Source organism: Lepus europaeus, chromosome 12 (assembly GCF_033115175.1).
Source record: "Lepus europaeus isolate LE1 chromosome 12, mLepTim1.pri, whole genome shotgun sequence".
NCBI lineage: Eukaryota > Metazoa > Chordata > Mammalia > Lagomorpha > Leporidae > Lepus > Lepus europaeus.
The window spans coordinates 81,872,248-81,894,029 of NC_084838.1; the positions used below are offsets into that span (position 1 = coordinate 81,872,248).

General features: G+C 39.6%; 1 protein-coding gene across 1 annotated transcript in view; it reads left to right on the forward strand.

The window, feature by feature from the left end:
- RORB (RAR related orphan receptor B) overlaps positions 1-19,466 on the forward strand; it is a 210,840-nt gene extending 191,374 nt beyond the window's left edge. Inside the window, exons 9-10 of the mRNA XM_062207085.1 lie at positions 3,374-3,486; positions 19,239-19,466. Of these exons, the coding sequence (XP_062063069.1) occupies positions 3,374-3,486; positions 19,239-19,394 (269 nt within the window). The 3' untranslated portion in view covers positions 19,395-19,466. The remainder of the gene's footprint in view (positions 1-3,373; positions 3,487-19,238) is intronic.
- Positions 19,467-21,782: the final 2,316 nt, after the last annotated feature.

Consider the following 21,782-nt stretch of genomic DNA (forward strand, 5'->3'; position numbering starts at 1 on the left):
TATTTTTTAGTTCACACATAGAGTGCACATATTTATGGGATGTCATGTGATAGTTTAATACATGTATACATCATATAATGTTCAATTCAGGATAAACATTTTTCTCTTTTCAAGCATTATTACTTCTTTGTGGTAAATACATTCAAAATCCTTTCTCCTAGCTAAAATTACAATATATTATCATTACTATACTCACCTTACCATGCAATGGGACACCAGAACTTATTTCTCCTTTTTAAACTATACTTAGAACTATATTTAGTAGTCATTGATCAACCTATCTTCCCAGGCTCTGGTGACCACTCTTATAGAAATATTTGTTTAGCTTCCACTTGCAAGTGACGTCATGCAATATTTGTCTTCGTGTGCTTGGCACAGTAACTCCCATGTCCATCCAGGTTGTCACCAGTGACAGGATGCCATTCTTTTTCTTGTGGCCGAATAGTATTCAGTGTGTATATATACCACATTTTCTTTATCGATTCACCAGTTGATGGATAAGAGAGGTTGATTCCTTATCATAGCTATTACAAATAGTGCTGCAATAAATATACAAGTATTTATGTCTTTTTGACACAGTGATTTCATTTCCTTTAGGTTTGTACCCGAAGGTGATGTTGCTGGGTCTTATGGTTGCTTTGCTTTTAATTTTGTGAGGAATTTCTATGTTATTTTCTGCAATGGCTATACTGATTTACATTACCACTGACAGTGTACAAGAGTTCCCATTTTTTCCACATCCACACCAGTACTTGTCATTTTTGCATTTTGATAGTAGCCAATCTAAGTGGAGTGAGGTGCTATCTCTTGTGGTTTTGATTTGCATTTCCCTAATTATTTGTGATGTTGAACATTTTTCATATGCTTGCTGGCCATTTGCATGTTTCTTTTGAGAGATGTCTATGTAGGTCTATTGGTCATTTTTTAATTTGATTATTTAATTATTATTTGGCTTGTGGATTGTTTTTGTTTTGTTTTGTTTTTGCCGTTTAGTTGTTTGAGTTCCTTATGTATTCTGGATGTTAAGCCTTTGTCTTATGCATAATTTACAGACATTTTCTCCCCATTCTATTTGTTGCCTCCTCATTCTGTTGATTGTTTCCTTTTCTGTCTAGAGGTTTTGAGTTTGATAAGATTTCATTTGTATATTTTTACTTTTATTTTCTTTGCTTTGGGATCTTCTTCAAATAAGTCCTTATTAATTCTGCGGTCCTGAAATGTTTCCTCTAGGATTTCTTCTGGTAGCTTCAGTTCTTACATTTAGATCTTCAACCCATTTTGAGTTGATTTTTGTATATAGGGAGAGGTAGGATGTAGGTTGGTTTAGTTTCATTCTTCTGCATGTGGATATCCAATTTTCTCAGCACCATTTATTGAACAGACTGTCACACTTGGAGTGCTTTTACTAACTTTTTTTTGTGTGTGTGCCTCTGTCTAAAATCAAGCTGTTCCTCTGGGCCTCTTTTTTCTTTCTTTTTTTTTTTTTTTTAATAATAAACCCTAGAAGCACAAAGATAGATAGAAGAAGTGACAAGAAGTATTTATTTCTGATAGCAACCACATGCCAAATAATTTTCCTCCTACTCTTTCCTCATTGTGTTTGATTGTTCCTACTGTGCATAGTCAAAAGAAGTCTGGATCTAAGCCTGTGGGTCTGTGGAATGGAGAGGTGGTTTTACACTGGCTCCTGCTTATTCAAAAGAGACATTACAAAGAATCACTCTCCTTGGATATGTTTGTGTCAAGTCAGTAAATTTCTAGCAGCCAGTATTCAGGATGTGACATATCAAACCAGAATGATCTATGAAAATGGTGACCCAGAAGGATGGCTGCTAGCCTGTTCTTATAAGTTAGAAATCAGCTGACAGCTGAGCTCTTGAGCCGCTTTCTGAAAACAGCATGTTATTGCCATCAAATTCTGAAGTTTGCAAGCCTGGGATTTGCCTGACTGTTCTAGCTGGAATCTTCCAGCCCTGGTTGGAGGCTTTACATCCGCAAATGCCTTGTTTTCCACCCTGGCTACCTGCCATGTTCAAAACAGGGAAGACAGATTTCCAGCCCAAGTTGGCTGCATCTTGTGCCAGACCCCACCCTTTCCCCAAGTTCTTGACTTGATAGCCACTCTCTATTCAACTCCAAAGACTGACAATCATCACTGGAGTCTTTTGTGTTCAGTTACATAAGGGTTTGTTTAACTGTTGGCTATACTTGTCTGTGCCCTATCTAGAATTACAGAATCAGGTTTCTCACCTGACCTGAACTGTGTTCAAGAGGATCATGTCCAAGTTCTTTTCCATGAGTATTTGTTCAGTGTTTGGAGATTCTAGGTGGCTCTTCATTGAAGGCTCAACCTAAAGCATTGATACTGAGCTGAATGCTGTTACCCTGGCTTATAAATCTTTTAGTGGGAAAGAAAGGAGTAGGGAATGGGAAAGGGAGAGGGACAGAAACAAGAATATGAGAGAGAGGGAGAGAGGAAAGTAAAGATTATCCAACCCATGACTGAAAATTCAATATAGAAAAATAGGACTCAGGAGTAAATTTTTACATTGACTCATGTTTCTGCTACATAAATTACAGTATAACTTCACCTGTGTATATAATGAAAGAATAAGCTGGAGAAAAGGAAAGAGATACTGAAGACCAAATATATTTCTCTACAATAGGTTCTCTTTTTTTAAGATTTATTTTATTTATTTGAAAGACAGAGTTACAGAGAGAGGAAGAGACAGAGAGAGAAAGAGAGGTCTTTGATCCCTGGTTCACTCTCCAAATGGCCGCAACAGCTGAAGCTGAGCCAATCAGAAGCCAGGAGCCAGGAGCTTCTTCCGGGTCTCCCATGGGGGGACAGGGTCCCAAGGACTTGGGCCATCTTTTACTGCTTTCCCAGGCCATACCTGAGAATTGGATCAGAAGTGGAGCAGCTGGAACTTGAACTGGTGCCTGTATGGGACGCCGATGTTGCTAGGCGAGGGCTTTAACCCGCTGCGCCACAGTGCTGGCTCCTACAATAGGTTTTCTTCATGCTATAGTCTATTTTTTTCACAAGTCAATAAATTGTACTTTGAAAGAAAGTCTTAGCATATGTCCTAAGAAAGAGGGAGAAATGGAAATTGTCCCAGACGGCAAGAAACATTAACGAGTTTGTTCGAACTCTTGTGTCCCTTCCACCAAAATTATTCTCTCTAGATTTTCATGTGGTGTATTCCTGGCATGGTGGTATTATTCTAAAATATTTATATATTTGTGTCTTATAATTACATGTCTTCAGAAGGAACTTAGGACTGTTTGAAATAGCACTTCTACAAGTAGGTGAAATAAAACAAAGTTTATGTTTCCTCCCCTGTCTTACCTGCTCATTTTCCTTTGTTAGACCGAGCTTGGCTGATAGAACCACGGAAGGTCCAGAAGCTTCAGGAAAAAATTTATTTTGCACTTCAACATGTGATTCAGAAGAATCACCTGGATGATGAGATCTTGGCAAAGGTAGGTCAGCAGATCACAGTCCCCTTTTGCCAAAAGAGAGAACGGAGGGCAATAACTTCTCAGCAGCAACAGTTTCTGAAAGTTGCCAAAAGCTGCATAATTTCTGAAATATACATTTTAAGGAGATTAATAAACTAGGGCAGATTGAGAGGAGAATGGCCTTCTTGGAGGAAGATGGCATTGACAGATCTGAATCCAAGGCACAGGAGGACACATTAAAGGAACCAGAGTGTTCCAACAGAACAAAGGCTGGAAGCAGGAGAACAAGTCTTCAAAATTCATCTGTGAATAAGAGAATACTTTGTGCCATTTCAGAAGTCAGGTGCAGACTGAAGTTAAGAATAGGCAGATTTTTATTCAAAATAAGGGAGAGGGATCCAATGATGAAAACTGGTGAACAGAGGAGTGTACTACTGTGTGAAGTAATGAACTCCACCATTGGTCATCTTCTAGTAGGTACTTCCTGGTTACCTCTCAGTTAATGTTGTAGATGACAATGAGAGATTAGATGGATGACTTGTAAATTTCCCTTCAACTCTGATTTTATCATGCACAATTTGCCCTGGGGTTTTTTCAATATGGTGAAGTATCCCAGAAGCAAAATGCCTGCAACATGCCCTGGCTTTCTTGGTTTGGCTTAATTAACAAGGATGATTTTAAGAGTACTGAGAAAAGCTGTTTACAAAACCAAACTGATTACAAAAGGAAGACTTAATTCTCAATGATTGATATTCAGCATTATTCTAAGTATTCAAACACCTTTTATTTATAAGAACTAGAATTTTTTAGAGAGATAAAATTATTTCCAGTTCTAAAAGTACCTCTGATTTCTTAAGAACTGGGAATTTTTAGTGGGTAAGAAACTAGGAAATTGAGTTTATTCTTGGGTAAAGTTAATAGGAATCCTACTCTTTATATTTTTGTCAGTAAAACCCTCCCATTCTGCCCTTGAAGTTCTTTATTTAAAAAGGAGGAGGGTAGAGACTATTTGGAGACATCATCAGATTTTACTTTACACATGCAGGATACTGCTATAAAAAGCCTCTATGAGTTAAATATGCTGCCTCATTATGGTAGCATTTTGTTAAAATTAAGGCCCCACTAGGAAGCACATTTCCACACTGTGGAACACTCGTTCTCGTCCGTGTAACTCTTCACCTGTTATGTGGCTAAGGAAAAATCACCTGCTTTCTGCACCTCACTTTTCTGCAGTCAAGAGCAAAACTTCAACTCGCTTTCAGATTCACTGGGCAGAAAAGATAATAATGTGAATGCATGCATGCATATCTGGTCAGTACCAGATATGTACAAACATACCTGATTGATGTGGAGGTGTCGCGAGCGCCTACTGTCACGCAGCTCGACAGTAGCAAGTGCTTGTCAGTCATGGGGAAGAAAGGAATACAAGGACACAAGATTGTCTTTCCAATGAGAAATTTTATTGCCTACACACTAGGGGTTTTTTATCACACTACTCATCAGCATGCTCATTGAGGTCAATACACTTATCAGTATCAATATACTTATCAATCTATACTATTTAATACACTTATCAATAAACCTAACACCACTACTTAATCATGACTTAACTACTTAACAGCTACATAGCTTATAACTACTTATCTTCTACTTAACTTACTTACTATAATACTTAACTATCAGAGTAACACTATTTCCTTAATGACTAGAGGGCTACTGGAATCAATGCCATTACTATCAATAACAATAATACTACTTGAACTTATTCATTAATCCACACATCACAGTATACAGTGTTAAAGTAATTTTGAGGGCTATCCAATCATAATAGTATATGTACATCAAGGTCTCCAGCATTATTTGCAGATACCTTGCATAGGGTCAAAACATAGGGTCAAAGCATAGTTATATTATATTACACATGACTGACATTCTTTGTAAAAGCTGCGTTTTCAAGGCTCGTATCAGGGTCACGAAAAAGAGTGTCACTGTTCAAGGTCCAGAGCTCCATGTCTTGGCAGAGATGGATCTCGGATCAGTCACTTACAGGCAGGAAGTCATGGGAAGGCTATCACTCTGGGCAGTAGGCTCAAAGTTCCCAGGCGGACTGCCAGGTGAGAAGTTGGAGAGGTCCCCTGCTGAGAGGCCTGGGCTGGCTTTGTGGTCAGGTCTGGCAGTAAGCTGATAAGGGGTCCAGGCAAGGCGGTTAGGCAGCATCTTGGCTGATCAGGCACAGCGGCAGGGCAGCAACTCAGCAGCTCCACTGGCCTCTAGATCCTGTCGTCCTTGTGCCATGTAGCAAAAGCTAGCAGGCTGGCTCTTCGACTACAAGTGCGAGGAGATCCAGAGGTTCGCACGCATTGGACCCATGCACACACACACACACACTCAGACAGTGGGGTATTACAGCTCAGGGACAGCTCTGCAGGTCGGCTTGTGCTGCTATCTGCTCCGTGCAGAGTAGCGGGCTGCCTCTTCAGCTCCACATATGTGGAGATCCAGAGGTTCACACACACCAGGCCATGATCCCCGAGAGGATGGAGAGCAGTGCAAAGGCTCCCCTTTGTATCCTCATTTTCCGGCAGTCCTCCAGCTTGCCATCCTCCGACTTGTTGTCCAATCAATGCTGTTTTCTCCTTGCTTGCAGTTGAACAGTTCAGTCAATACTGTTCCCACCTTACTTATGTTTGAACGGTCCAGTCAGCGTGAGTAGGAGGGTATTGTCCATAGCACACTGTTATCTGACTGACCAGAGATGTCTGCTTGGTGTAATTAGGAGTGTCTCCCTAACAGCCATTAGAAATTGTATCAGCTCCTGACTTATAACTCCACTTTACTTTTATTTTGTGGCTAGTGGTAGCTTTTTAATGCAATGTTTTACTGTGTTTCCACAGTTCATCTCCTTTCCAGGTAAGCGGTGATCCATGACTCTTTTTGAGACTCCTGTGGGATTCTCCACAGGAGGGATATTCCCTACGTCTGGGTTCTCCCAAAGACTTTGGTTTCCATATTTCCCATCCTGACATCAAACCCTTAAGAAACTCCAGAATTAAGCAGAAGTCCATGCTATTCTGCTTACGGGGATTGTTTGCTTGCCCAAAACCTTTATCTGATCATCTATAAAATGAAGATTACAGTGTTTTGCTCCTATAAAGATGTGTTGTGATGATTACTTTCCTAGGAGGGTAAAATACCCGTGCTTACACTACTTTGTACCTTCCTATGTCCTGGTGATGATTTGAAGTATTGGAGGTTAAAAAGAAGACAGAGAAATTTAAGAATGAAAAGTATTTGATGGCTAGGAAATAATTACAAGGTCCACTATAAAACATCTGAACTCTCCTTTCTCAATCTTTAGTGGGAAAAACACATAATTCTACTCATACTTTTATAAAGAGAGAACACGGCAAAGTGGAACCAGAGAAGACAGGATTCGCATTTCTCCCAGCTCTGAACTGTGTGGTCTCATATAAGTCACTCCCTGCCTTTCAGGCTCAGATTTTCTTTATCAAGTAGGGGTGAATCTTTTGAGTTCCTGACTGCTTCAACTCCCTGAGAACAAGCAAACGATCAGTGTGCAGGTCCTAAGGAGCAGTTTGATTCATATCCAAGAGAAACTGTTCCCCTCGCCAGATTCTAAACATCTCAGAAATACTCCTTGTGTCTCCACGGGGAACTCTTCTGCCTCTATAATATCTCTAAAATGAGCACTGCCATTCTTGATATTTGTTATTCATAGTCCCCTAAGGAATCTGGCGAACATTATAAAAGCTATCTCTAGGAAAATGTGCATATACCCCAACTGTTGTCTTCATGACTGGAGACTCAGGTTAAAACCCCAGGAGGTAGGTAGCCGATTTGCCTTCTGTGTCATGTGCAAAAGAGCATCTGTACCTCCTCCCAGTTTGACCCTGAACAGTTGTAAGAGAAATCAGGTCAGAAGTACAGAGCTTATACCGTCTTTGAACTTCACCCTCAAAGAGCAACCTCCAACACACCTGCATGCCTACTGCCTGAAATTAAAGCTCAGGCAGCTCTGCCTTAAACTGTTGGCCAAACTTTAAGCTCAGGAAAGTTTGAAAATTTGAGGATTCTGGCCGGCGCCGTGGCTTAACAGGCTAATCCTCCACCTTGCGGCGCTGGCACACCGGGTTCTAGTCCCAGTCAGGGCGCCGGATTCTATCCTGGTTGCTCCTCTTCCAGGCCAGCTCTCTGCTATGTTCCGGGAAGGCAGTGGAGGATGGCCCAGGTTCTTGGGCCCTGCACCTGCGTGGGAGACCAGGAGAAGCACCTGGCTCCTGGCTTCGGATCAGCGAGATGCGCCGGCCGCAGTGGCCACTGGAGGGTGAACCAACGGCAAAAGGGAAGACCTTTCTCTCTGTCTCTCTCTCACTATCCACTCTGCCTCTCAAAAAATAAAAATAAAAAAAAATAAAAAAAATAAAAAATTTGAGGATTCTATGTCCACTAACCAAGCTTCAATACCAATACATTAATTAGTTTTTGGTAACTTGAAGTTCCTTTGATTAGGAAAAAACCTCTATGGAAGAATCTAGTTTTCTGTCCTCACCAGTGTAATGATGAGATGCAGCATATTTATAATAAACCATCGCTGCCACTTGCTGAGTAACCCTGGACTGGTGACTTCAACGCTCTGTGCCTCGGTTTCCTCATTTGTACAGTGTGACTAAAGATAGTGTCAGTGTCATACTGAGATCAAATATAAGTAATATGGCCAGTCTAGAATAGGGAATATGTAAACACTATTGTGGAAAGAAACTTTATTTCAGCCAGAAAATTTTTATCCAAGGGACAGTATATTTGGGCCAATCACTGATGGGTAAAAACCATCTTAAGCAGTGGAAGTTGGAGCTTGGGGAAGTAGAGAGTGGCATGGCTAGTGATGGGGGTGCTGTGGAGGTAGGGAAGGGTAAGGTATTTTCAGGCTATAAATAAGAGTCAAATTTGGCTGGATCCTGCATTTGAGAAGCCAGGAAATGAGATAACATTGGTCACTTTCACTAAAGCTCATGAAAAGAAAATAAATATACATATATATTTTTAAGCCCCATATGACTAGAGGAGGCAGCCCATCTGTTCCCTGGGCTTCACTTTTCTTGTCTGGGAAATGAGTAGGTTGGGCTGCATGGTCTTTAAGGTCCCTTCACTTTAATATTCTATGACTCCCAAAAGAGAAAACACGGGTCCCTGCTGACATCTTCTTTTGCCCTCCAGTGCTCAGTCCCCTGTGATTAAGGACTCTTGAGATGTTTGACCATTGCAATCAGTGAGGAAAGTACTGATTTCACCAGCTTTTGTGGGTTTAAATTAGTGCTTTCTGCACTATGGTCATTCAGTTCAGGATATTCTTCCTGGCCCAAAGCTGCAAAGTCTACAGTGTTTATAAGGCCTGTGTGCAGAGCTCAGCATTCCTGTGGGGCTTCCAGGAGGGGCGGCAGCACCTTTTGCTTTGGCTGCACCACGATGCACGTTGATGGATTTACCTCCAGGTGAGGGCCACTGTGGGGGTTAGGAACCTGTGTTGCTCCTTCTCAATATTAGAACTGCAAAGACAGTTGACATTTCCCCTATTGCAAATTGCAAATCACTAAATCTGCTCTTCTTTTTGCCCTGACCGAAGGAGAAGGAGGGGTCAATCCAAGCAGGGCCAGGTTGTGGCAGGGAAGCCACAGCCAAGGGCAAAGCTTGAATCTGTATGTCTCGCTCACATCATGTCCTTGGATGCAAAATCCTAGTTCTTCTCTAGACACATGCTGTGGGTCAGGTCCAAAGCTGGCAGCATGTTTGATATAGGCCTTCTCCAGTTCAAGCCTTCCTTTTAAGCCTCTTGGGTAATTAGAGTCAGGAAATATTGTTAGGTAGCATGTTTATTTTTCCCAGTACTCCTGCAAATAGATACAACACTTTTGGAGGTGTGTCCTTGCCCATAACTGTACTGAGAAGTTTAAAAATACCAACCTCTATAATATTCCAAGGTGAAAGCATGGAGAACTCCTGGTATACCTGGTATACCTCAAACCCCACAGCTGTCCTTGTTCAGACCTAGAAGGAAGGTGGCCTTTGATTTTGCCACCACTGTACCACTTCAGTGAGTACCATGCTTTCCATTCACTTCTCAAAACACACTCAGATGCCTGTGCCTTACTCTATGCCGTAGCTACTAGGAGCCCAGCACTCCTCTGAGTGGTTCTAGACCCACAATTCCATGCGGATAAACCTTTCTGATTCCTCTGGCATGTGGTGGAATGCATCATTATTTTTCTGAAAGTCAGAACATAATTCTTCTCTTTCCTCCTCTTCTGGGCTGGCCAGGGAGTCTGACCTGTCCCCTGATGGGCTCTCTCTTTCCCAGTTGGTTTTGCTGACATCTTGCTGCCCATGAAAATGCCTCAGCCACATCCTTTGGTCCACAAGGCATTAGTCAGTTATGCTCATAAGGCACTGGGGATCCCAGGTTAGCTGTGGTTGAGAACGCCTGGACAATGCAGTGACAACCCTGTTTGGATTTGAAGGTGCACCTTGTCAAATCCTTTGCTTGATTCATAGCCATTGCCACACGGGCCCCAGAGGAGGCAGAGTCTCCTCTCTTGCAGCATACCGCTGGGTAAACACGAAGCCTCTCTCCTAGTTCCCTGCAGCACCACTGAGAAAAAGCTGCACTCTTCACAAAGAAAATCCTTACAGGCCGTGACAGAGGAGAGATCGACCTAAATCCCAACGCTCAGGTCTTAAAGGGCCAGCTTTCCCCAGCACACCCACGTCACAGTCCAATGAAACCTCAGGAAGATGAGAGAGACAGACTACCTTTCATTTCCTGGCTTCTGGCCCTTTTTGGCATGGCCAGCACTACCTCAACCTACTGTGCTTCCTCACCTTGCCCTCTAGTCCTGGATATGCTGATTTCAAAGACCTACTATTTAAAAATAATGTAAAGTGACTCATTCATACTTTTTATGATTATATGTTGGTATAAAAATAATTTTGATATTTTGAGTTAAATAGATTATAAAATGAATTTTACCTATTTTTAAATTTTGCATTTATTTATTTGTGAGTCACAGAGAGAAAGATAGAGAACTTCCATTTGCTGGTTCATTCTCCAAATGCCCACACTGGTCAGGTCTGGACTGGAGTCAGAGCTCAGAGTAAGGAACCCATTCAAGTTCTCCCACATCCGTGACAGGAACCTAATTACATCAGCCATCACCATGCCTCCCATGATCTGCATTAGCAGAAAGCTGGGATCAAGAGCTGGGTAGCAGTCCCAGGCACTTAGATAGATAGTCCCAGGCATCTTAACCATTAGGCCAAAGAGCTGCCCCTTACCTGTTTCTTTTTAGCTTTTCTAACGTGGCTAATAGAAAATTTTAGACTACATCTATAGCATATGTTTTATTTCATTCAGACATCACTGATCTAGACTTCTTGAAGTTCGGACAAGAGGCATTATATCCTGCCTAACTTTGCAGGATTTAATGCACTATCTTCATGTAGAATTCTCATACTGCAAATGAAACAGTGACATGGAAATAGTGTGAGATAGGAAGTGGTTTTAAGTTTCACCATTTTCATTCACTCAACAACTGTTTATTGCAGGTCATTATGCAAGATATATAAACATACGTAAATGAGATTTGAGTTCACATGATATGGAGGAAAAAACAAATCCCTCAAAGTGATGTATAATCACCCTGCATGATCAGAATCACAGGACTGATCAAATGAATGATGAAACTTGGGAAGGTCTGGGAATGTACTGTGTGCCAGGAACTTGGTGATAGATTCTAAACAGATTGACATTTAGTTCTCAAAACTGCTGAAGTTAGAAACTTTAAGTGATCATGTATTATGCCCAAGGTTAACCAGCTTGCAAGTGGGAGAGCCAGCACATGAATACAGTCTGAGACAACTATTCTTAAATGTTTGAGAGACTCAGAAAGAAGCTACCTCTAGCTCAGGTGCCTGGACAGCTCCCACTTTTGAGGGAGAATTGACATAGATTAAGCTGGGAGAACTACTTGCCAACAGGTTCACTAGGGCTTTTAATTTGTAAATCTTTCTGTTATAAAATACCAAGTCACTAAAAAAAAAAAAGCTTAAAAGATGGAAGTCTTGAACATCTTTATTTTACATGTTAACTGAAATTATGCTTGTATTTTTATTCCTGTCCGTTCTCACATTAGTGGGGCTATTATGACACACAATGCCAAGAAACAGCTATATTGATTCATAGAGTCTTTGGAGAAAACACTGATTGAGAGCTCATTGAAAACTGCATTGATTTTCATTGCTTTCTCAATGAGGTCAAAATAGACTACACTATTATTAATAATGAAATGTTTATACCTAAATCTCATTTATTCTTCTTACCAAAAACCAGATATTATGCAAAGGTACTTCAAAAAAATTCATATCAAATAGAATTAAAGGATAAGTTTATTTCAGCTCAAAAGGTTTTTGAAGTTAATTGAAAATGTATATTATGAAAAAGCTACACATGGATTTCAAGATGTTTTGCACCAAAAATAAACGTATCTTTTACTTTTATTTTTACTTAAGCTTGTTGTTTAACTTGTACTCTTTTATTAGAATTTCTAGAAGGTGGAACTAGGAATTTGCACTCCATATTGAAGAGTTTTGTCTAATCAGCACTTAAAGAGCCCCTCATAAGAAGATGTGACTTGTTGATTTCAGAGCTCCTTCCAATTTCTATTTGGTTAGGAACTTGTTTTGTACTTTAAAATGTCTACACTTTTTAAAAACATAATATACATACAGAAAAGCTTTTAAATCATAAGTGTACAACTTAGTGAATTATCACCAAGTTAACACACCCATGTAGCCACTGCCCAGGTAAAATCACCACTCCAGAAACTCCCCTCAGGCTTCCTCTCAATGGAAAATACACTTTAGAATAACGCAAGAATAGGCAAAAATGATTTAAAAAAAAAAAACACAGTTCAACAGATCTCTCGAGTTTTTAAATTTCAAATGCATGCTCAAGGAGCATAGCATCCTCCTGGGATCATTTTGGACATTTAGCTGTGTTTACTATGAATGTATGCTGTTGCCAGATGCAAGGAGAGAATGGTAAATAACACCTGGTCATTTCCTTGAGGAATTCTGGGGGAGACCGGACTATTACAACCTAGTTCAGCTGTGTATTGTTTGGTATCACACATTATAAGTCCAACACCTAGACATTCCAATAGTAAATTCTAAAGGTTGTCCATCAGATTAATGGTCTATGGATGAGAAGAGAGGTTTTCATTTGACTCCTTACTTATCAAGTTACAAGCTGATATATCTGTTAGAACTCTTTGATTACAAGTAACACGGAAAAAAAAACTCCAGCTAGCTTAAGAAATAAGTAAATAAATGAGTAAATGAATGAATGTATAATTTAGCCACCATTCAAGAGGGTACAGGGACAAGGAATTAAAAAGCCTTCAGAATTCTCCACCTTACATATTTATTTTTCTTTTTTATCTACTTCAATATTCTCCTTCTCTAAACTCCAGACTCTCTGCTTCCCTGGTCTACCTGGTGAAATACTAAAGTATTTTTTAAAATTCATGGAAAGTAGAATTAAAGAATACATTTATTTTAGAAATGTATATTATGAAAAAAACTATTCATGAATTTAAATTGGTTTTTGCACCAAACATAAACATCTTTTAATTCCATTTTTCCATGAGCTTTTGAAGTGTCCTCAACAGTTAAGAGGGTGGAAATTTAATCCAACTGTGGTGTTTAACAGGTGGACCTCCTAAATGGTACATAGTGCATTGGGGATACATCCTTAGACCATAATGCTTGGAAGAGACTGTTATAAAAGCTGAATGGAACCCAGACTCTCTCTGTCTCTCTACAATTCCTGACCCACCATCTGACCCCTCTTCTACGTGTTCTCCACCATTGCATCCATCACATTCTGAGAGGCAAACCAATGGGGCCACCCAATCTTAGACTGTTAGCCTCCAGAACTATGAGACAAAATAAGCCTCTTTTCTTCACAAGCAGTTTGTCTCATAGTAGTAACTAAGAGCTGACGTATACATGCACCTAGTTTTTATCAGTGCCTCTCGCATTTCTTCCACTTTGATCAGACCATTGCTGGATTCCTGCTTAGGCTGAAGGCCGTCCTGATATCCTGGAAGCCTGCATGAACAAGTTCACTAGTTTTACCCTCTGTGTGTTCTATATTTCCCACATCAGATGTACTGGTTATAAAATTGTGAATTTTCTCATAAAACTGCCATCTGGAGAGAAACCTAGAATTATGATCTCTTCTCTAACAGCTGCTTTTTCTTCCTGTAGACCCCATAGGGATAAGCTAAAGCTTCCTTCTTATAAGAAATGCTTGTCAGAAGGAATAGATGAGTGTGAAAATGCCTTTTACAGACCCTCTGTCTACTTCTGCAATAGGGATTATTTAAACATGAATGAGTTTCATGATTATTTGAAATTGACCACCCCCTCCGTCTCCAAGTGCTTCTGGATCACCTCCCCAGCTGTTTAGAAATTTGTTGAGCCATTAACTGCTGCTGAGGCTGCTCTGAGCTCCCTTTGAAATGGTGGTCCCCCAGCTGCAGTACATGATATTAATGAGCAAAAACTGACTGCCTGCTGCGTCCTCTGCCGGGCCCTTCTGGGCTCTGACAAGTGCTGCCACTGCCTCTGCACGGCCTCCTGGCCCATCAGGCCTCCAGAGTGATGGGTGCCCCTGTAAGCACTTCTGTTTCCACAGCAGATTGGCTGTCTTTCAATCAGCTCTTCCAAGAATACAGAGGTTGGGAAAGTTCTGTTTTTCTCAGTGTTCTTTTCATTGTTTTCGGCCCATTCTACAGATGAACAACAAGGACTACATGCAAATCCCATAAAAGAGAGCAGAATTGGATCTTTAACCAAACTCTTCTTAAATGCCAGTTTGTGTCAAGAAAGGAGCAAAAGTCCATATTCACTTTAGATACATAGATAAATAGTTAACTATTTCCAATACAAATGAGCAACTATTGGAGGAATTTGGCCATCCCTTTATACAAATGGCTGACTGTCCCATACTTATCAAACAGTATACAGAGACTGTAATTTTGGTGTTCAGTTAACAGCTAAGCATACCTCCTGCCCACTCTAGCATTTGATTGAAATGCATGCCCTTGGTTCTGTCCTTGAAGGACATGTCATGCGGGAATGGAAGCATGAAAGCCATCACATGTATCACCATTTTGAAGTAGGCACCATGGTAAAAATATTTGTAATGATCCATTTAATCCTCACAGCCTCCCTTTGAGGCAGGGCTGATATCGACACCTCTTCATGGATAAAGAAGCTGAGAAATTAAGTCACTTGCCTAAGATCACAGAGCTTTAAGTGACAAAGCTAGATTCAAACCCAGGCAGGCAGACACCCCACTACGTGTTCTTTATCATTCTTGTTTCACAAGAAACTCAGCAATGTCTTTAATTGTCCCTCCACAAACAGAGCTAAGCTACTGGAACCTTCCCTCTCTGGATTTAACTTCCTTCTCAGGCTCCTGAAAAAGAACTTTATACTCGGCTCACAGGACTACTTCAAATACAAAATAGAATGTACTTTTCAGCTTTGAAAACCAGTAGTAAATTGATATGATTTGAGCTTCTGAAGCAGTGTTTCTCCAAGACAATTCCATGGACCTCTAACATCAGTATCTGCAGAGCATGTCTGTTTCAAAAGAGCCTAAACTCAACCACAACTCACTGAAACTCCATCTCCAGAAGTAGGTCCCAGTGACCTGCATTTTTACAAAGCACCCTAGTAGTGATCTTTATGCACACTAATGATTGACAATCATTACAAAGTTGCTTCTGGAAGTTTCAGGAGCTCTGCACATGATCAATTCAACTGCAGATGATTGTAGAAAGCTTTCAAAGCCTCTTGGCATTCAATAGCTATTTGGGGACAGGACAGGATGGGGGAAATTGTAATGTGCAAGAAGTGTTTCTAATGTGAGCCAGCTGGCCAAAAGAGTTTGCATAATTTCCCAAAAGACTCCAGTTAAGTGGGCACTTGTATATTATTTACCTATGAAATATAGAGAAGACAATTTTAAACTCTGGAACCAAATTGAAGAGTGAGATTCTGAAGATCTTTCTCTGTCGGAGATTTTTATCATCTTTCTTTTTTGCTCAAAACCCTTCCAAGTGTCATACCATGGACTACAATGGTTCATATAATCTGGCTATGCACACCTCTCCCAAACACACTCACCCACTGCTCTGGTCCCCCTGAACTGCCTTCACTTCTTCTGGTGCATGGAACACCACATGTCTTTGCAAATGATCCAAGGACATAGGGAGCTCCTGTCCCAGAACCTAGTTAGCTCTCACGCTTCCCTCAGAGCCCAGCTCAGATTCTGCTTTCTCAGGGAAGACTTCATGGACCTACCACAAGAAGTCAGTGTTCCATTTTGTGCCCCACTCTTCTATGGCACTCACCAGTGTCTCCATCTGCTTTTGAGCATACAGCAACTTTATTCCCATCTGTCTTCTGAAGCAAACTCCAAACAAGAACCACAGCTGTCTTGTGAGTTCTGGTGTCTAGCCAAGTGCCTGCTACACAGGAAGCATGCAACGAATCACTGTAGAGTATCATGAATGAAAAAATTAATTTGTGATGTCGTAGAGAAAGTATTGGTTCTCAGTCAAAAATTTAACATTCATTCTACAGAGATTCCACATTTTTTCATTTCTATTCCTGTCTCTAAAAAGCAGTGGAGACAGAAAATCTGAACCCCCAAAGTTCTCCATGTGTTCTAGGTTTCCTTAATAAATGTGTCAACAGCTCTTATCCTGATCTTATTTTTAAATTGCTCATCCTATGACTAAATAGTCAACAGTTGTTAAAAGGAAAGTTAATGAAAGAGTGGAAATTTCTGATTTTGAAAAACTACAAAGTAACTAATTATCTGCTTCCTCCATTACTTCAAAGGCTAACATGTATTCTTGTTATTGACAGAGTAGCAAGCATGATGAACTAATTGGTCAAGACAGACTTTACTTAATTGGATTTCGTCACCACTTTTAAATGTAGCTTTATGAATAATGCTATGACTAATAATACCAATTATCATACCTACCTTTCCTAAGTGTGTTACCTATAGATGTATCTTAGTCCTCACAGTAATATGATTATCATATTTGTTTAAGCTAATTTTGACACCAAGTGAGGGATTCAAAAATTTATAAGAGTGGGAATAAGAGAGGGAGGAGATGTACAATTTGAGACATGCTCAATCGGACTTGTCCCAAATGGTGGAGTTAGAAATGTGCCAGGGGATTCCAATACAATCCCATCAAGGTGGCATGTACCAATGACATCTCACTAGTCCAAGTGATCAATTTCAATTCACAATTGATCACGCTGATAGGTCTAAGAGTCAAAGGGATCACACAAACAAGACTAGTGTCTGCTAATACTAACTGATAGAACCAAAAAGGGAGAGAACGATCCATCATGGGAAGTGGGAGACACAGCAGACTCATAGAATGGCAGATGTCCTAAACAGCACTCTGGCCTCAGAATCAGTCCTTAAGGCACTCAGATCTGGCTGAAAAGCCCATGAGAGTATTTTAGGCATGGAAAGCCAAGATACTCTGGAAAAAAAAAAAAAAAAAAAAAAAAAAAAAGGACCTAAATGAAAGGTCTCTGCGAGTGAGATCCCAGTAGAAAGAATGGGTCATCAAAGAAGGAGGTACCTTTCTCTGAAGGGAGGAGAGAACTTCCACTTTGACTATGACCTTGTCTAAATAAGATCAAAGTCAGCGAACTCAAGAGGCTTCCATAGCCTTGGCAACTCATGACTAGAGCCTAGGGAGATTACTGACGCCATAAACAAGAGTGTCAAATTGTTAAGTCAACAACAGGAGTCACTGTGTAATTACTCCACATGTGGGATCTGTCCTTAATGTGTTGTTCAATGTGAAGTAATGCTATAACTAGTACTGAAACAGTATTTTACACTTTGTGTTTCTGTGTGGGTGCAAACTGATGAAATCTTTACTTAGTATATACTGAATTGATCTTCGTGGGAGATGGGAGGGGTGCAGGTGGGAGGGAAGTTACAGGGGGAAAAAGCCATTGTAATCCATAAACTGTACTTTGGAAAATTATATTTACTAAATAAAAGTTAAAAAAAAAAGAAAAAGAAATGCCAAAATAAGACTGCAGTTCAGAAGCCTATAGTTGTAGTATGAATGCAGACCACTTGCAATTTTAATCATTAAAAAAAAACTTGTTGCAAAATTTAAAAAAAATTTAAGTTCCAAGCATGTCAAAAGCTGAAAGTGCTCATGTCTTAAGACATATATAGCATTTAGCAAACTGTGTACATTTAAAGTTATTATAGACTGTTCTCTCTGTGCATGGGGAGGTAGCCTGTCAGGTTTCCCCCACCTGACAATAAACCTTTACCCTTAACAACAAAAAAAAAGTTATTATAAAGTACAATCTTAGTATTAACTCAAAAATTGCATTCTACACAACAGATATATATCAAAACCTAGGAATGATAAGAGAATATCCTCCACTCATTCTTAAAATACTGCCCTAAGGAAGCTATGTGCCAGTAGCCTCCCATATTCTCTCTTGATTAAATAGACCTCTATATTCTCTCTTGATTAAATAGAAGTTTCATCTTACCCATTACAATGGAAAGGGATTGGAGAGTCACAGGTGGGTTTAGTGAAATTGACAGCCAAGCAACACAGAAAATTAAACACAATGCTGCCATTTGGTTAGATAAGGGTATTTCAAAATGCTCATGGAAAAATTGGAGTTAACAGATAAGTGTGATACAAAACACCCTGGAATCCATGCATAATTTCTTCATAATAAGATCCCTCATACTTTCCAAACATTATCACCTTCCAAACCCAAAATTCTAACATTCATGTCATAAAAATCTGTGAGAAATGGTAAATAAGAATACAGGTTGAGCGTTCCTTATCCAAAATGCTTGGGACCAGAAGTGCTTTGAATTTTGGATTTTTTCAGAATTTGTAATATGTATTGGTGAACGTGTCTTGGAGATGGGCCCCACATGTAAAGGCAATGTTATATGAAATGTCAGTGTACCTTCATTTGGACTATGACCCATAACATAAGGTCAGGTGTGAAATTTTCCATTTGTGACCTTGTGTTGGCACCTAAAGAGTTTCAATTTGGGGCATTTCACCTTTTGGATTTTGGATTAGAGATGCCTAATCTGTAATATTAGTGAACAACTATGCTTCATGCCTACAGCGTTCTTGACACTTTTCAAACTTCACTCAGTCCACACATCTATTACTTACTAATAGTAGGCACAATTACTAATCCCATTTTACATATTAGAAAACTGAGTCAGAGAGTATATCACAGCCATCCCATCACTAATCTTTTTTGGAACCAAGATTCTGTCTCAGGTAGTGGAGCGTCCACTTCTAGCTAGCTGTTAAATTTGACTACCTCCCATACACACTTTGTTTAAGAAGAATGCATCAGGAAACTTGGTCCTGCTTGCTTCTTTCTCTTTCCATTTTCCTTAGGGGATGCGGTGGGAGATGCCTTTTGCTTTGGTGTGCTGTGTTGTGTTCCAAAAGAGAAACTGAAAGTGAGCCTTCTTTCTCCAAAGCAATCTGTTATTCTGTGGGACCAGGAAGGACACTGATTCAGAAGACAAAGCACTAATGAGCATCCCTCTCTATCTCCCTCCCTGTCTCTTGGTTCTGCAGTTAATAGCCAAGATACCAACCATCACTGCAGTCTGCAACTTGCACGGGGAGAAGCTTCAGGTATTTAAGCAATCTCATCCAGACATAGTGAATACACTGTTTCCTCCGTTATACAAGGAGCTCTTTAACCCTGACTGTGCCACCGTCTGCAAATGAAGGAGACCAGAGAACTGTCTCATAGTCAAGGAATGCATCACCATTAAGACAAAAGCAATGTGTTCATGGAGACTTAAGGAAAATGTCACTACTGCAACATTAGGAATGTCCTGCACTTAACAGAGTTATTTTTCACCGCTACAGTTTGAAGAATGTAAATATGCACCTGAGTGGGGCTCTTTTATTTGTTTGTTTGTTTTTGAAATGACCATAAATATACAAATATAGGACACTGGGTGTTATCTTTTTTTAATTTTATTCGGGTATGTTTTGGGAGACAACTGTTTATAGAATTTTATTGTAGATATATTCGAGAACAGAGCGGTACTTTACATGATTACTTTTCCTGTTGATTATTCAAATATAATTTAAGAAATTCCACTTAATAGGCTTACCTATTTCTATGTTTTTAGATAGTTGATGCATGTGTAACTTTGTAGCTGTCTTGGAACGTATTGTGCATGTATGTAATAAGTATATAATATGTGAAAATATTATATATGACTATTACTTATACATGCACACGCACTGTGGCTTAAAATATCATCCCTACTAGCAGTGGAGGTTCAGTCAGGCTCTCTTAAATGATTTATCTTCTGTGTTGTATGTTACCTTTTTGTTAGACAATCAGGATTTTGTTTTCCTAGCCAGAGATGTTTTCATCTCTAATCAAAGGCAGGGCAGTATCAATTCAGAAACACATCTGTGAAGGAATAAATAGAATGCATGGCCTCTGTGTAGAAACTTTTTCTATCAGTGACATCAAAGCCTTGTCAAGATGGTACTTATTGGGGTTGGGAGAGAAGGAAGTATCTGGAGCCATTTTCCTGTTTTAAGAATTCAGCTTTAGATAATATTGTAAGGTCTGAGACTTTCTTGACCAAATGATAGGTATTTACTATTTTTCATCAAAATACAGAAAACACTTTTTTCTTTGGGTTTCCAGTTGTGAAAGAAACTTGACTTTGGTGCTTACTGAAAAATACTGTCTGTGGATTATGACCACCAGCAATTCTTTTCTAGAAAAATGAAAGAGTAAATCAGAACACAGGGCCCCAAGGCCATTTCATGAAAACAGTTTCCCTCTAGTCATTTTGGGAAAGAAAATGTAGAGAGAGGACATACAAAGTAAAGAAATAATTATTTATATTAATTCTCATTAATACATTTGTTGGGAAAAGTGGCCACAGAGAGGGAGGCAGGACTCTCTATGTTTTAGTCCGGGACCTAGAATTTTTTTCAACTCTGAAATGTTATATTATAAAAATATAACAAAAGCTTGACAGACTAAGAAAAAATAGCTGTGTTATGCTAAGGAATTACTATATCCCAACATCATAACTATTTCCTATGGAGTTTGAAATTACATCATCTATCCAGCCTAGGATTATTTAATAGCTCTTGAAAGTACACAATGCAAGAGTGACATCCGAATCAGAGAATTTAAACTTCCTTGTACAAGTTTTCAGTTCTCCACATTTCTGCAGTAAAATTAATAATCAAAGTATAAATTATAAGGCACTAGTTATGCCTCTGTCCTGAAACCTGTGCCTTTGTTATTATCTGATTCAAAATAAGGTATTTAAAAAGGAATCTAGGGGAGAAGCTTGTGTATAAGACAGTGAAAATTGTGGTCTCCAATAGAGTTAGCCAGCCCCCTACTTATGAAGGTCTGCCCTCCTTTTCTCCTTCTCTCTCTCTCTCTCTCTCTCTCACACACACACACACACCTGATCTGTACATTTTTGTCAGTGGAGATGTTCATTTTTTGCATCTCTTAGGCTCTCCTGAAGTTCCTGGTTGAGAACCATCTCCAAGATGCCTCAGAACTCCTGACTGACGATCAAAACATTAGAGTTAGTCTTTTCCTTTTAGAAAACGGAGCTATTTCTCACCTCATGATTGATGAATTCCAAACCAATGGGGAAAAACAAAAAGGCTTTAAAATAATGAATCTCTTTCTCAACTACTGTTATATTCAATTAATTTAACTACATTGAACCAAATTACCTTTGGTTCTGAGAAGACAGCTGTAGACTGCTTATTATGCTGCTACAGGGACTCAATTCTTTTTGGTGTAAATGTCACTCCTGCTAGCGCTTTGTATAAAGAATTAATTCCAAGAGTCATATTTCCTTCTAATGGAAAGATTACTTTACTGATTGCTAGGAAAACAGGGTAATGGAAGGCACTCAATTAAACCAAGCCGTTTCCAAATGCAATGTATGTTTTATGATTGGCTTGTGATAGGCGATGCTTAATGTGTCTACTTGGTGTTTCCCTTTGAGCTTTGAACTTATGTCAAACTTTGTTTTCATTGTTCTGTTGGCCTAGTGTTTCCCATCGCCAGCCTGTAATTCCCGCCCAGCTGTAAAGGGAATCATTTGT